Source organism: Mobula hypostoma, chromosome 4 (genome assembly GCF_963921235.1).
Source record: "Mobula hypostoma chromosome 4, sMobHyp1.1, whole genome shotgun sequence".
Lineage (NCBI taxonomy): Eukaryota > Metazoa > Chordata > Chondrichthyes > Myliobatiformes > Myliobatidae > Mobula > Mobula hypostoma.
This window is the reverse complement of record NC_086100.1, coordinates 88,712,289-88,728,211: the sequence shown is the minus strand read 5'-3', so window position 1 is coordinate 88,728,211 and position 15,923 is coordinate 88,712,289. Positions and strand designations below refer to the sequence as shown.

At 43.5% G+C, this 15,923-nt stretch overlaps 1 protein-coding gene across 1 annotated transcript in view; it reads left to right on the top strand.

The window, feature by feature from the left end:
- ankmy1 (ankyrin repeat and MYND domain containing 1) overlaps positions 1 to 15,923 on the top strand; it is a 187,425-nt gene that overhangs the window by 63,218 nt on the left and 108,284 nt on the right. The window contains exons 7-8 of the mRNA XM_063044988.1: positions 2,298 to 2,469; positions 11,931 to 12,080. Coding sequence (XP_062901058.1) covers positions 2,298 to 2,469; positions 11,931 to 12,080 — 322 coding nt within the window. The remainder of the gene's footprint in view (positions 1 to 2,297; positions 2,470 to 11,930; positions 12,081 to 15,923) is intronic.

Genomic DNA, 15,923 nt, shown 5'->3' with positions numbered 1-15,923 from the left:
TTCTCTTAATCTGTCTAAGTGCTGCTGACTCCTTGCTTCCTCAAACATATCAGCCCCTCCACCTACCTTTGTATCATCCGCAAACCTGGCCACAAAGCCATCAATTCCATCACCCAAATCATTGACATATAACTTGAAAGGAAGCGGTCCCAACACAGATACCAATAGTCACTGGCAGTCAACCAGAAAAGGCCCCCTTTATTCCACTCTTTTCCTCCTGCTTGTCAGCCAATCTTCTATCCATGTTTATATTTTTCCTGTAATACTATAAGCTCTTGTTTAACAGCCTCATGTGTGGCATCTTGCCAAAGGCCATCTGAAAATCCAATTAAACAACATTTACTTTGACTATCCTGCCTGTTGCTTCCTCAAAGAATTCCAACAGATTTGTCAGCAAGTCCCTTTAAGAAAAACCATGTTCACTTCAGCCTATTTTACCATGTGCCTCCAAAGGTACCCCAAAACCTCATCCTTAATGATAGACTCAAACCTAACTCAGATTAACTGGCCCATAATTTTGCTTTCTTCTGCCTCCCTTCCTAAAGAGTGGCCTGATATTTACAAATTTCTAGTCCTCTGGAACCATTCCAGAACCGAATGATTCTTGAAAGATCATTACTTATGCTTCTACAATCGATTCAGTTACTTCTTTCAGAACCCAGGGTGTATTCCATCTGATTCAGGTATCTACCTTCAGATTTTTCAGCTTCCCAACCACCTTCTCCTTAATAATAGCAACTACACTCACCTCTGTCCCCCCCACCCCCCAATGCTATTGAATTTCGAGTATAGTGCTGGTGTCTTCCACAGTGAAGTCTGAAGCAAAATTCTTATTCAGTTCATCCACCATTTCTTAGTCCCCATTACAGATCATTTCCAGTGGGCTGATATCCACACTCGTCTCTCTTTTACTCTATATATCTGAAAAAACTTTTGGTATCCTCTTTTATATTGTTGTCTAGCTTAGATTCATAATTAATCTCTTCCCTCCTTATGACTTTTGTAATTGCCTTCTATTCGTTTTTAAAAGGTACCTAATCCTCTAGCTTCCCACTAATTTTTGTCATGCTATTTGGCCTCCCTTTTGCTTTTATGCTGTTTTTTTATTTTCCTTGTCAGACACGGTTGCCTCATCCTTCCTTTAGAATACTTCTTCCTTAGGAATGAAACTGTTGCGTACCTTCCTAATTATTCCCTGGAACTCCAGCCATTGCTCTTCTGCTGTCATCCCTGCCAGTGTTCCCTTCCAATCATCTTTGGCCAGCGCTGCTCTCATGCCATTGTCGTTCCCTTTCTTCCATTGTAATCTATACATCAAATTAGCTTCTCCCTCTCAAGCTGCAAGGTGACTTCTATCATATTACAATCATTACCTCCTAAGGGTTCCTCTACCTTAAATTCCCTGATTAAATCTGGTTCATCGCACAACACTCAATCTAGAGTTGCCTTTCCCCTAGTGGGCTCAACCATAAGCTTCTCTTAAAAAGCCACCTTGTCGGCATTCTACAAGTTCCTTCTCTTGGGATCAAAGTTCAAAGTAAATTTTAATATCCACTTATATATATATATGTCACCATATACAACCCTGAATTCATTTTTCTGTGGACATACTCAACAAATCTATAGAATAGTTCAATCAGAGTACAGAATACACAAACTATGCAAATGTAAATAAATAGCAATAAATAACAAGAACATGAGGTAATGAGATAAAGAGTCCATGAAAGTGAGACCATTGGTTGAGTGTAGTTATCCCCTTTTACTCAGATTTACTCAATTTACCTAGAGCCTTTGCCTCGAGCTAAAGCCTCAAACTAGCCACTCTAAAACTGAGGTGTGTTTGCGTGTTATTAGGAGTAACCATCCAGTAGTCAATGGAACATTATGGATCACCGCTTGCATTACCAGGGAGTTGTTTCTAATTGTGGATTTTCACTAGTGTTTTCCACAAGCTCTTTCTTCACTGTACCAAGAGTACTAAATTAACAGTTCTGTTATATAATCATCTCAGCCCGGAGTCACATGGCCATTCAGCCACCTGCTCCAGGCCATCAAGATGGCCTCTAATTTAGTCCTTTTTTTTGGCCCATATCCTTCTAAACTTTCCTATCCAACTGTCTCTTAAAATTTGCTGTACAAGTGTAATTAACTGTAGTTTGATCTGATTAATTCTTCTTTACCTATGTTGGATCTGATTGTATTTGTCACTTTAATTCTGATTTGCATGTGATAATTGAAAGATTAACAAATTTTGTACAAGCTGGTGATTACTGGTTCCTCATGTTCCACATTCCCAGGCACCAGAGTAGAAGAAGAATTATTCATCTACTTCTCCGTCGAGGGGCAGATGTCAATGCCTCCACACATCCAATGCCATCAATTTTTTTCTCCTTGTTGGCAGCGGACATCTCAGCAATCAAGGCCTTACTGGAGGTTGGAGCTGATCCAAATGTCCGACTTCAAACGATGGTAATACATCAAATCTATATCACCTGACACGGGGGGTTGCAGTGCCACTGTTCACAGCGCTTGTGACTTTGGAGGATGTGAATAGCACTTTGTTTTCGAGAGAGCACAGCTGGCAGTGTGATTTTGGTTCAGGCTCTGAGTTTTACAGCAGCCATGATACTGATTAACAGTTTGCATCCTTTAGTGTTGGTTTACTATCACAACTACTGAGCTACAGTGAAAACCTTTTGTTTTGCATGCCATCCAGACTTCCAGATACAATTAGATCAAGATAGTGAAAAAGGAAATCAAAATGCAAATACAGTGTTGCAGCTACAGAGAAAATGTAGTGCAAGTAGATAAATAAGCGGAAGTTCTAGAGTTCTTCTTTTACAAGGGCTTATGAACTTTGAATACTCAACAAGGATATAATTAAACAAGAAAGAAGAAATATTTGGCTAAAAAAGCGCAAACACATTGATAGGAAGGAATTTAGGAGAATGCAAGAATCACAGAGTTTCAAAATCTTCGGACACTTTGTAGCTTTCTAAATTATTTTTTCAACAAACAAAAACATGCTGAAGACATTGGAAATTCGGAACTATTGGAAAATATTCTGCAGTTCAGGTAGCATCAGTGACAAGAGAGGCAGTTGTGGAAGTACAGGGAGTGCCTCCAGTTGTGTGGGTGAGTGGTGGATGAATCAGGAGGGTGTTGATGAGTATATGTGAGGGAATAGATTACAGGGAAATGGGGTTTGCATGTCTAAGCATTAACATAGTCTTGAGGGGCTGAATGGCCTCTATATGAAATGTAAATGTGAAATTTATTGTTGAATCAGAGGTCTGTTTCTCAATATGAGAACATGGCCAGAAGCTGAAGACGGAGGATCACAGAACTGAAGTGCATTCTTAAACTGAGAGATAACCTGGACTGTGTTTATTATAAAGCCAGTGGAGTTACTTGATAAAAGGATTGTCCTGTTGGCAGCTGGTCTGCCTGGTGTAGAGGAAATCAGCCAGTAGTCATGAATTGAGTGTACTATCAGTGGATCACTTGGAGGAAGAGATGGGGACTGTGCATAATGGGAATAATAGAGGTTGGAAGCTCCATTTACGTCATCTGCCTTTGGTAAGGAGCAGGTGTTGGAGGTGATTGAAGACACCTCCAGTGACAATGGTATTGTTCCTCATAAAGTTTAATAGAACAAATTTCCAAGGTGCAGCATGGAAGTTAGGTTAATTGGCCACTGTAAATTGCCTGCACTCTGTTGGTAAGTGACCAAATCTGAGAATTGATGGGAACGTGGCACGAGGGGTTTGTAGGGATTGCACTGTAAATCAGGATGTAGTTCATGGGCTTCACTGACTCTCATTTATATTGAAATAAAATATGGAAAATTAGCTGCAAAATCTAAAATGTAGTGTTGGTTGAAGGAAAAATATAGGCCAAAACATCTCTGCGGTTTTTCCGATCATGTGATCTCCAGAAACAGAAAATGCCCCCACGTCATGTATTGCAGGGGTCCCCAACCTTTTTTGCACTGCAGACCAGTTTAATATTCTTGCGGACTGGCCGGAGGGGTGGGGGGTTGTTCAAGTAGGGTTAAACTCACTGCAACATGTCTTTTACAGTTAGGGTTGCCAACTTTCTCACTCTCAAATAAGGGACAAAAGTAGCAATCAAATCCTGACGAAGGGTCCCAGCCCGAAACCTCGACTGTACCTCTTCCTATAGATGCTGCCAGGCCTGCTGCGTTCACCAGCACTTTTTGTGTGTGTTGATGGGACACTTGTGTATACCCCGAGAAAGACTACCATGACCATGAAGCCTTTGCGGGCAAGCACATACGTGCCAATTTTTTTCCCCACAAATCGGTTTTGGCTTAATCTTCCCGACTATACCGTACGTACATTATTTCTACTTTATATAGGCTGTGTATTTATCATATCATTCCTGCTTTTACTATATGTTAGTGTTATTTTAGGTTTTATATGTTATTTGGTATGATTTGGTAGGTTTTTTTTGGGTCTGGAAATGCTCAAAAATTTTTCCATATAAATTAATGTTAATTGCTTCTTCACTTTATACCATTTCAGCACGAAAGGTTTCATAGGAACGCTCTACCTTAGTGGGGGAAATACGGGACAAGGGCGGTCCCATATGGGACAAACCAATTTAGCCCAATATACGGGATGTCCCGGCTAATACGGGACAGTTGGCAACCCTATGTTCAAGTTCAACAGTGCGTGACAGGAAATGAGGAAAGGTGCAGCTGACTCATATTGTTTCCTCACGGCCTGGTAGCACATGCTTTGCAGCCCGGTGGTTGGGGACCACTGATGTATTGTACAAAAGATTGTACCTCTGACTGCGGCATAGCTTCCGAGCTGTAGTGGGATCTCAGCACAAAGTATTTGCGCTGGTGAGGGAAATCTGAGCTACAGAGGAGGATTTCAGTGTTTTAATCCCTCAGCCAAAAATCCTGCAGTTGTGAATGTTTTTTTTTTGTCTGCCTAGGCAAGAGAAAGCCAGGAGATGAAATGAAGGGAATACACTGGACTACTGGACCAGTTGTTCACTGAACATTCTGTGGTAGGAAGAATATCTGAGCTGGGTGTTAACAAATGCTAAGTTTTTGGGTCTGAAGATCCACAGGAGCCTGATGATTGCACTCATTGATTCAGAAATAGATTTGTCCCCTTCACAAGCAGATTTCTGAACAGTCCGTGAATACGTGAACAGGTCGCGGTCCATGTAAGTACCAATGACATAGGAGGGACGAGATTCTGCAAAGTGAGATCAGGAAGTTAGGTGCTAAGGTACAGGGATTGCCTCCCGTGCAACGTGCTAGTGAAGTCAGAACTAGGAGGGTTATACAGTTTAATATGTGGCTAAGGAGTTGGTGTAGGAGGGAGGGCTTCAGATTTTTTGATCCTTGGGCTCTCTTCCGGGGAAGGTGGGACCTGTACAGAAGAGATGGTTTGCACCTGAACTGGAGGGGGACTAATATCCTAGTGGGAAGGTTTGCTCGTACTGCACTAGGTGGGTAGGGGATTAAACTAGAGTTGCAGGGGGATGGGAACCAGAGTGCCAGAACAGATAGTGGAGAAGTTGTGGAGACATGTTATTAAGATCTCAGACAAAGTCAGGAATCAAAAGACTGAGCATGGTGGGACTAATGTTCTGAGTTGCATATATTTCAATGCAAGGAGTATTGTAGGAAGGGCAGATGAGCTCAGGGCATGGACCAGCCCATGGGATTTTGATATTGTAGCCATTAGTGAGACTTGATTGCAGGAGGGGCAGGATTGGCAGCTCAATATTCTGGCATTCTGTTGTTTTAGATGTAACAGCACAGACTAGACGGGCCAAAGGTCCTTTTTTATACTGTAGTTTTCTAAGACTCTAAATCAGTGGGTCGAGCAGCATCTGTCGGAGTAAGCATTTTGACATGAAACATTAACAGTTCTTTCCTCGCACAGATGCAGTTTGAGTCTCTGAGTTCTTCCAGCAGATTGTTTGTTGTTCTCACTCCATCCTCCCGCCACCCCACTAGGAATAGGGTTCCCCTGGTCCTCACCTACCACCCCACCAGCCTCCGGGTCCAACATATTATTCTCCGTAACTTCCGCCACCTCCAACGGGATCTCACCACTAAGCACATCTTTCCCTCCCCCCCACCGTCTCTGCTTTCCGCAGGGATCGCTCCCTACGCGAATCCCTTGTCCATTCGTCCCCCCCATCCCTCCCCACTGATCTCCCTCCTGGCACTTATCCTTGTAAGCGGAACAAGTGCTACACATGCCCTTACACTTCCTCCCTCACCACCATTCAGGGCCCCGGACAGTCCTTCCAGGTGAGGCGACACTTCACCTGTGAGTCAACTGGGGTGATATACCGCGTCCAGTGCTCCCGATGTGGCCTTCTATATATTGGCGAGACCCGACGCAGACTGGGAGTCGTTTTGCTGAACACCTACGCTCTGTCCGCCAGAGAAAGCAGGATCTCCCAGTGGCCACACATTTTAATTCCACATCCCATTCCCATTCTGATATGTCTATCCATGGCCTCCTCTACTGTAAAGATGAAGCCACACTCAGGTTGGAGGAACAACACCTTATATTCTGTCTGGGTAGCCTCCAACCTGATGGCATGAACATCGACTTCTCTAACTTCCGCTAAGGCCCCACCTCCCCCTCGTACCCCATCTGTTACTTATTTTTATACACACATTCTTTCTCTCACTCTCCTTTTCCTCCCTCTGTCCCTCTGACTATACCCCTTGCCCATCCTCTGGGTTCCCCCGCCCCCTTGTCTTTCTTCCCGGACCTCCTGTCCCATGATCCTCTCGTATCCCCTTTGCCAATCACCTGTCCAGCTCTCGGCTCCATCCCTCCCCCTCCTGTCTTCTCCTATCATTTTGGATCTCCCCCTCCTCCTCCCACTTTCAAATCTCTTACTCACTCTTCCTTCAGTTAGTCCTGACAAAAGGTCTCGGCCTGAAACGTCGACTGTACCTCTTCCTAGAGATGCTGCCTGGCCTGCTGCGTTCACCAGCAACTTTGATGTGTGTTGTTGTTCCAATGCTCAGTTCTGTGGCTGATGAGCGCCAGTGCATCAAATGTCTTCTTCACCATTCTATCCACCTATGACACTACTTTCAGTGAATTATGTACTTGTACATCTTGGTCGTCTCTGTTCCACAACACTCCCCGGGATCCTACCATTCACTCAGTAAGGTCTACTGTGGTTTGACTTGCTCAAAACACAACAACCTGCATTTGCCCGAATTGAAAGCCATTTGCCTATCTTTGGTCCAATTAGCTAGCTGATCAAGATCTTCCAAGAAGGTCTCAGGTAAAGAAAAGATGAAATATTAAAGTAAGCGAGGTAATAATATAAAAGAAGATGCAAAAGTATTTTCAGATATATAAAGAGTAAATGAGAGGCAAGAGTGGACCAATGGAAAATGACAGTTAGCAATGGGGACAAAGAAATGGTGGACCAACTTAATAACTATTTTCCGTTGGTGTTCACTGAGGAACTAACAGGTAGGTTCGAGAAAGGGGAGTCGGTGGATATTGTTTACTTGGACTTTCAGAAGGCCTTTGACAAAGTGCCACACATGAGGCTGCTTAACAAGATAAGAGCCCATGGTATTACAGGGAAGATGCTAGCATGGATAAAAGATTGGCTGACTGGCAGGAGGCAAATCATTTGGATGAAAGTGGCCTTTTCCGGTTGTCTGCTGGTGACTAGTAGTGTGTTCCACGGGGGTCTGTATTAGTACTGCTTCTTTTCACATTATATGTGAATAAGTTGGATGACAGACTTGATGGCTTTGTGGCCAAGTTTGCTTTGATGGCGAAGATAGGTGGAGGGGCGGGTAGTGATGAGGGAGCAGGGAGTCTGCGGAAGGATTTGGATAGATTGGGAGAATGAGCTGAGAAGCTGTAGATGGAATATAGTGTAGAGAAGTGTCTGGTCGTGCAATTCGGTGGGAGAAATAAAGCTGTAGACTATTTTCTGAATGGAGAGAAAATTCAAAAATCAGAGATGCAAAGGGATCCTTAAAGGTTAATTTGCAGGTTGAGTTGGTGGTAGGAAGGCAAATGCAACGTTGGCATTTATTTCTAGAGGGCTGGAATACAAGAGCGAGATGTCATGCTGAGACTTTATAAGGAATTGAACCACACTTAGAAAATTGAGAGCAGTTTTGGGCCCCTTATCTGAGAAAAGATGTGGTGGCCTTAGAGAGTTTTCAGAGGAGATTCACTAGAATGATTCTGGGAATAAAGGGTTTAGTGTATGAGGAGCGTTTGATGGCTCTGGGCCTGTACTCACTGGAGCTTAAAAGAATGAGGGGGGATCTCATTGTAACCTATTGAATATTGAAAGACCTAGATAGAGTGGATGTGGAGAGGATGTTTCCTGTACTGGGTGAGTTTAGGACCAGAGGGTACAGCCTCAGAATAGAGGGATGTCAATTCAGAACAGAGATGAGGAGGAATTTCTTTAGTCAAAGGGTAGTGAATCTGGAATTCATTGCTATAAACAGCTGTGGAGATGAAGTCATTGAGTATATTTAAATCAGTGGTTGATTGGTTCAGAATTACTCAGGGTGACAGAGGTTATGGGGAGAAGTCAGGAGAACGTTGCTGAGGGATAATGGATCAGCCATAATGGAGTGGCAGAGCAGACCCAATGAGCCAAGGGGCTTAGTTCTACTCCTGTGGGTTATGGTCTACTCTAAGCAAAGTATGTTCTTTAACACTGAAGTTGTGACTGTCTCAGCCAATTTATCTCAGTGTCTTTCACTACAGAGACGTAACACTGCCTCAGATGAAAACAGAATATGTTGGGGATATTGAGCAGCATCTGTGGAGAAGTAAACAGTCAGCTTTTCAACCTGATGATCTTACATCTTGTTTGCTTTGCAGACTTACCTCAGATTGCCCTGTGGAAGTACAGTGTGCCCGTTCCTTTGAGACTGCTGTATCTCTCCGCAAGTGCATTCCTTCCCAGCTCGGTCTCCTCCCACATCCTAAGATCATACAGACTGATAGGGTCATTGGCTGCTGTAAATTGCCCTACTTGTGTAGGTGGGTGGTGGAGGGGTTGGTGGGTGGGTTGGGACTGTAAAGCTAACGTTGTGGGAAAAGAGATTAGCTGGGATGTCAAATGAGATTGCTGATCACTGATCCTGATGCGGAGTTTTGACCTGGAGCACTGAAAATTTGTTTTCCTCGCCAACGCTGAGGTCCAGGAGCTGAACAGCCACAGTAAATGTTTTAGGAAAAGTTTCTTTGCCCTCTGCCATCAGGTTTCTGTACGATCCATGAACACTACCTTGCTATTCTTCTTTTTGCACAATATTTATTGTGACTTCCAGTAATGGGATCAGTGGGTCTGTTTCACCCAGCAGGCTGAGTTTGAGTAAACACCTGATTCCATACTCATATCTGAGCAACTGTCTTCTATTAATATAAGACACCTTTGAGGAGTAATACTGTTTTCATTCCTTGGATTGAAGTTTTGAAGTTGTCACATTGTGTTTTACCCAAGCCCATTCTACCTTTCTCTAAGTCTCTTCCACTTTCATCTCTTCATGAGTGTTCTGAGGTGAAGCTTCAGCTTCACAAAAGCCATATGCTCAGTCAGTGTCTGCCTGTGCTCTGCTTCCAGTCAATAAATTGTCCCTCCACACCCCCGCCACTTTGTCTGGACTCTGAGCATTGTGTGCAGCTCTGGTTACTTTACTATGAGAAAAATGTGCAGGCGTTGGAAAGGGTGCAGTAGTTACCAAGATGCTGCTTGTATTCTCGGGTATGAGCTGTGAGAGAAAAAGAGATTGGACAAGCTCTTGATTGAAAAGGAGGAGGTGCTTGCTGTCTTGAGGAAAATTAAAGTGGATAAATCCCCGGGACCTGACACGGTGTTCCCTCGGACCTTGAAGGAGACTAGTGTTGAAATTGCGGGGGCCCTGGCAGAAATATTTAAAATGTCGCTGTCTACGGGTGAGGTGCCGGAGGATTGGAGAGTGGCTCATGTTGTTCCGTTGTTTAAAAAAGGATCGAAAAGTAATCCGGGAAATTATAGGCCGGTGAGTTTAATGTCAGTAGTAGGTAAGTTATTGGAGGGAGTACTAAGAGACAGAATCTACAAGCATTTAGATAGACAGGGACTTATTAGGGAGAGTCAACATGGCTTTGTGCGTGGTAGGTCATGTTTGCCCAATCTATTGGAGTTTTTCGAGGAGGTTACCAGGAAAGTGGATGAAGGGAAGGCAGTGGATATTGTCTACATGGATTTCAGTAAGGCCTTTGACAAGGTCCCGCATGGGAGGTTAGTTAGGAAGATTCAGTCGCTAGGTATACATGGAGAGGTGGTAAATTGGATTAGACATTGGCTCAATGGAAGAAGCCAAAGAGTGGTAGTAGAGAGTTGCTTCTCAGAGTGGAGGCCTGTGACCAGTGGTGTGCCACAGGGATCAGTGCTGGGTCCATTGTTATTTGTCATCTATATCAATGATCTGGATGATAATGTGGTAAATTGGATCAGCAAATTTGCTGATGATACAAAGATTGGAGGTGTAGTAGACAGTGAGGAGGTTTTCAGAGCCTGCAGAGGGACTTGGACCAGCTGGAAAAATGGGCTGAAAAATGGCAGATGGAGTTTAATACAGACAAGTGTGAGGTATTGCACGTTGGAAGGACAAACCAAGGTAGAACATACAGGGTTAATGGTAAGGCACTGAGGAGTGCAGTAGAACAGAGGGATCTGGGAATACAGATACAAAATTCCCTAAGAGTGTCGTCACAAGTAGATAGGGTCGTAAAGAGAGCTTTTGGTACATTGGCCTTTATTAATCAAAGTATTGAGTATAAGAGCTGGAATGTTATGATGAGGTTGTATAAGGCATTGGTGAGGCCGAATCTGGAGTATTGTGTTCAGTTTTGGTCACCAAATTACAGGAAGGATATAAATAAGGTTGAAAGAATGCAGAGAAGGTTTACAAGGATGTTGCCAGGACTTGAGAAACTCAGTTACAGAGAAAGGTTGAATAGGTTAGGACTTTATTCCCTGGAGCGTAGAAGAATGAGGGGAGATTTGATAGAGGTATATAAAATTATGATGGGTATAGATAGAGTGAATGCAAGCAGGCTTTTTCCACTGAGGCAAGGGGAGAAAAAAACCAGAGGACATGGGTTAAGGGTGAAGGAGGAAAAGTTTAAAGGGAACATTAGTGGGGGCTTCTTCACACAGAGAGTGGTGGGAGTATGGAATGAGCTGCCAGATGAGGTGGTAAATGCGGATTCTTTATTAACATTTAAGAATAAATTGGACAGATACATGGATGGGAGGTGTATGGAGGGATATGGTCCGTGTGCAGGTCAGTGGGACTAGGCAGAAAATGGTTCGGCACAGCCAAGAAGGGCCAAAAGGCCTGTTTCTGTGCTGTAGTTTCTATGGTTTCTAAGCTCTGGAGCTTTGGGGGCTGAGGGGAGATCTGATAGAAGCTTGTAAAGTAATGAAAGGTGTAAATAGGGGAGGAGTAGAATCTTTATGTTTGGGTAGAAAAGTTAAATACTGGAGGACATACAGTATGTTTAAAGGGATATTTTAAAGGAGTTGTGGGACAGAAAATGGTACGTGCCTGGAATGGACTGCCTGAGGTAGTGGTGGAAGCTGATGGTGGTGTTTAAGAGACTGTTAAATAGGCATATTAATTTACAAGCAGAAGAGGTTTAGTTTTAATTCAGCATCATGTTTGGCACAGACATTGTAAGCTGCAGGGTGTATTCTTGGGCTGTGCTGTCCGATGTCCTACGTGCTACGTGCTACTGATCCTTATCACATGCCCTGTACCTCCTGGCCTCAGGCTGAAAGAGTGGAAACACAAACCTTTGATGGGATACATTGCATAAAAACAAGGTACAAGTGAAAGTAAGAACAATGGTTTTGCTTTATGCTTGCAGATGGAAGGAATGACTGGACTACTGCCACTCCACATTGCTGCAACTCTCCCAGGAAAGACAGGAGTGAAGATCACAGAGCTCCTGCTCAAGGCCGGAGCAAACCCTGATCTGGGAGCGGAAGACAAGGATGAGATCTATGAGCATGATCAGGTATCTTCTTCAATGACTGTTTTCACACTGCTTAAACGTTCTGGAGCAAAGTAGCATCACTTGGTTGCCCCAGGAGTTGTACAAAGTTTAAAGAAGGCTCAGGTCGCCTGGCCTGTCCCTCTCCCTTTGTTGACCTGTCTCAAGACCAAGCCTGCATCTAGTAACAATTGTGGGTCAGCGGGCACGGAGATGGGTGGAGGCATAGAGACCAGTGTGAATAAAGACCTGGCCAGCAGAGCTTTGTATGTATTTCACTGAAAGCAAACTGAGGTTGGCTTGTCCGGAGTGCATTAGAATACTGAATATGATTCTCAATATTATCTAGATTCATGTCGACATATCAGTCATGAACCAATCTGCCGAAACAACAAGCTCTTGGTCTCCCTCTTGTCTGTTGCAGGAGCGATACCTCTCCCTCCCTCGTTAGTGAGAGAGAGAGAGAGAGCCTGTCTAAGATGTCAAAGTCTTGGGATGGACAGTAGTTTCTGATGAACTCTAGACCATAGTCTCTTGGGGCTTTGCTATTGCTTGTGTGGTGGGTGATGGGTGGTGAGGGTTGATGCTTTTGATGCTACTTGTGTGTGGGAGGTGAAAGGTGTTTTCTGGCATTCATTCTTTTGGGTTTTTCATCTGTTTCATGGATGTCTGCGAAGAATAAGGATTTCAGGTTGTATACTGATAGTAAATTGAACCATTGATACATTCAAGGTGGGGTGACTATTTATTTTTCTCCACAGAGAGAGCTTCAGAAGTGCATCAGTGAGTTTTAGACAACTTCCTTATGACAGAGGGGATGGTGGACTCAAAAGTACAAAAAGTTTAAAGTGGATGTTATTATCAAAGTACGTGTATGTCACCATATACAACCCTGAGATTTATTTTCTTGTGGGTATACCCAACAAATCGATAGAATAGTAACTCTTAACAGGATCAGTCAAAGATCAACCAGAGTGCAGAAGCTAACAAACTGTGCAAATGCAAATATAAATAAATAGCAACAAATAACAAGAACATGAGATAAAGAATCCTTAAAGTGAGATAATTGGTTGTGGAACGTTTCAATGATGGGGTAACTGAGTGTAGTTATCCCCTTTTATTCAGGAGCCTGATGGTTGTGCTGCTGTTGGACCTGGTGGTGCGAGTCTTGATGCTCTTGTACCTTCTACCCGGTAGCAGCAGGGAGTAGACAGCGTGGCCTGGGTGGTGGGGAGCTCTGATGACGGATGCTGTTCTTCATCCTCATGCTGAGGTTTTGAATGGAAAAATTGTGCGTGGCTGAAACTGCACGGTATTTCGTGCTCACTGTGCAAGTGCTGTGTTACTGTACTAGGAAATCAGAAGAGTCCCATGCAGGTAGGTTACGCAGTACTTTCATCTTCTGTCACTCGACTTGTTTGCTGTCTTCCATGCACCATTCCAGCTCGCAGCTGGGTGAGTAGAAAGGAGAGTCATCCCCACATATCTGGCACAAGTGAGAGCATGGTGCATACAAAGAAGAGTAATAGACATTGGCACCACCCACTAATGACATTCTTTGAGACATTGTGCCAAAGTAGAGGACCTAGGGTTAGTGATAGAGCGTTCTGGGAGGATAACCTGGAGATCATCCTGAAGGAATGGTGGAATATTCGCTGGTGAGCTCTCTGGCAAAGGGTTAGATAACAAGAGGACCAATGTTGGCTTAGGCTTTACAACTTATACTCTCCTCAAAAATCACAAAATGATATGGGTCAGCCATAGGATACAACTGATAATATACCACTCAATAACCTCAGTAAATATGTGTCTGCATGCACATAGGTTCGCTCTGCTGTATCTGGATGTATGCTACACATAGGTGATGCTCATTTTTGATTGGATTTGAAAGTAACTTCCATTGTATGTGAATGTTATATTATCTAATAAGACCATGGGCATCTAGAAACATAAGTCAGCATCATACTTGGACTTCCTTATTGAGATTTCTTCCATTGTTTTCCATGACAAATTGGAAGAAACAGCTCACAGGAACAATGCATCTCCACTAGACATGTGGGAAGCAAGATTCTTTTCCCATTGCATCCCAATTGTTGGTTCCTGAGTGCTTTTCCTTTGAAATCCAAGTCTGCAGTCCAGATCCAGGCCTTCTGCTCTGATGGTAGGAGAGGAAGGGCAGGGATGGAAAAGCTGGGATGACTGAAGGAAATCTGGGAGGGTTGATAGCAGCAAAGTATATCCAAATATATGCAAAGCAGCAATCTCCCAGTATAGTGGCCTTCTCTGACCCTAACTCTGATACTGGGTGTACTTTGTGACAACACATCGCAGAGTGTGCTGAGGGTGATGGCTACAACTTAATGACATGACCACGCAATCAGCTCTCAATCAGATTTTCGAGTGAACTTGTCAAATTGCTACTTGATTACCGTGTCCAGTTCTGGTTGTCACAGAAGAAAGCTTTTGGTATGCTGGCCTTTATTAGTCAGAGCATTGAGTATAGAAGTTGGGAAATTGTACAAGGCATTGGTGAGGCCAAATTTGGAGTATTGTGTACAGTTCTGGTCACCAAATTATAGGAAAGATGTCAACAAAATAGAGAGAGTACAGAGAAGATTTACTGGAATGTTACCTGGGTTTCATCTCCTAAGTTACAGTGAAAGGTTGAACAAGTTAGGTCTTTATTCTTTGGAGCGTAGAAGGTTGATAGAGGTATTTAAAAGTATGAGGGGGATAGATAGAGTTGACGTGAGTGGGGAGATTCAAACAAGAGGACATGAGTTGAGAGTTAACGGGCAAAAGTTTAGGGGTAACATGAGGGAGAACTTCTTTACTCAGAGAGTGGTAGCTGTGTGGAACGAGCTTCCAGCAGAAGTGGTTGAAGCAGGTTCGATTTTGTCATTTAAAAAAAAAAATTGGATAGGTATATGGACAGGAAAGGAATGGAGGGTTATGGACTGAGTGCAGGTAGATGGGATTAGGTGAGAGTAAGCATTCGGCACTGACTAGAAGGGCCGAGATGGCCTGTTTCCATGCTGTAATTGTTATATGTTATATATATGACATGGTAATTACTGTCCTCTCACTTCACCTTCTCTTTCCCTTCCTCGTCTGAGCCTCTAAGCTTTCTTTCACCATCCTCGCTTGCTATCTTACTGTCCTTTCTTCACTCTTCCTTCCAATTTTCTTTTCCTCTAGACTATCAATTCTGTTGCTCTCTTCCTCTTCCAGATGGTCATGTCGACTCAGTGACCATGTTGTTCCCAGGTTAAGAGGAGGCAAAATTTAAACAGCATGCAGGGCCCTAATGTGGTACTGAGGTAGGTGCAGCTCTTTCATTGGGATGTTAGATCAAAGCTGCCGGTGGCTTCTAAAGACCTCATCACAATACTGAAGGAAACAAAATGCATTTTCCTAGGCTGAGTTCCATCTTTGTAACTTTAACCAGAACTGTCCAAGGAGCATGTTAAGTCAACCTGCTTGATATTTATGAGGATCTAGTGCATTTGTCTAAATTTCACTAAATAACACTTCTGTTGAGAAAGAAACAAGCTGTGTAGATGGTGTTAAGCTTCAGATCAGCCGTGACCTGAGCGAATAGCTGATAGCAGGGTGAATCACCCATCGGCATGTGGCATGTTAAGGTTCTATTAAAAAGTGATAGAGCAGTGCACAAATGGAAGTTTTTGCTTTCCTTAACAGCAACCCAACCCGGAGACTCTGACCGGACTTGTTGTGAAAAGCCCCAATCAATCAGGTATCCCGAAACATTATTATCACCCAATTGAAAACCCACCTGAGACAGATGGAAAAACTGCTTTACATATCGCTTGTGAACGCGAAGACAGCTACAAGGTAACAAAAGAT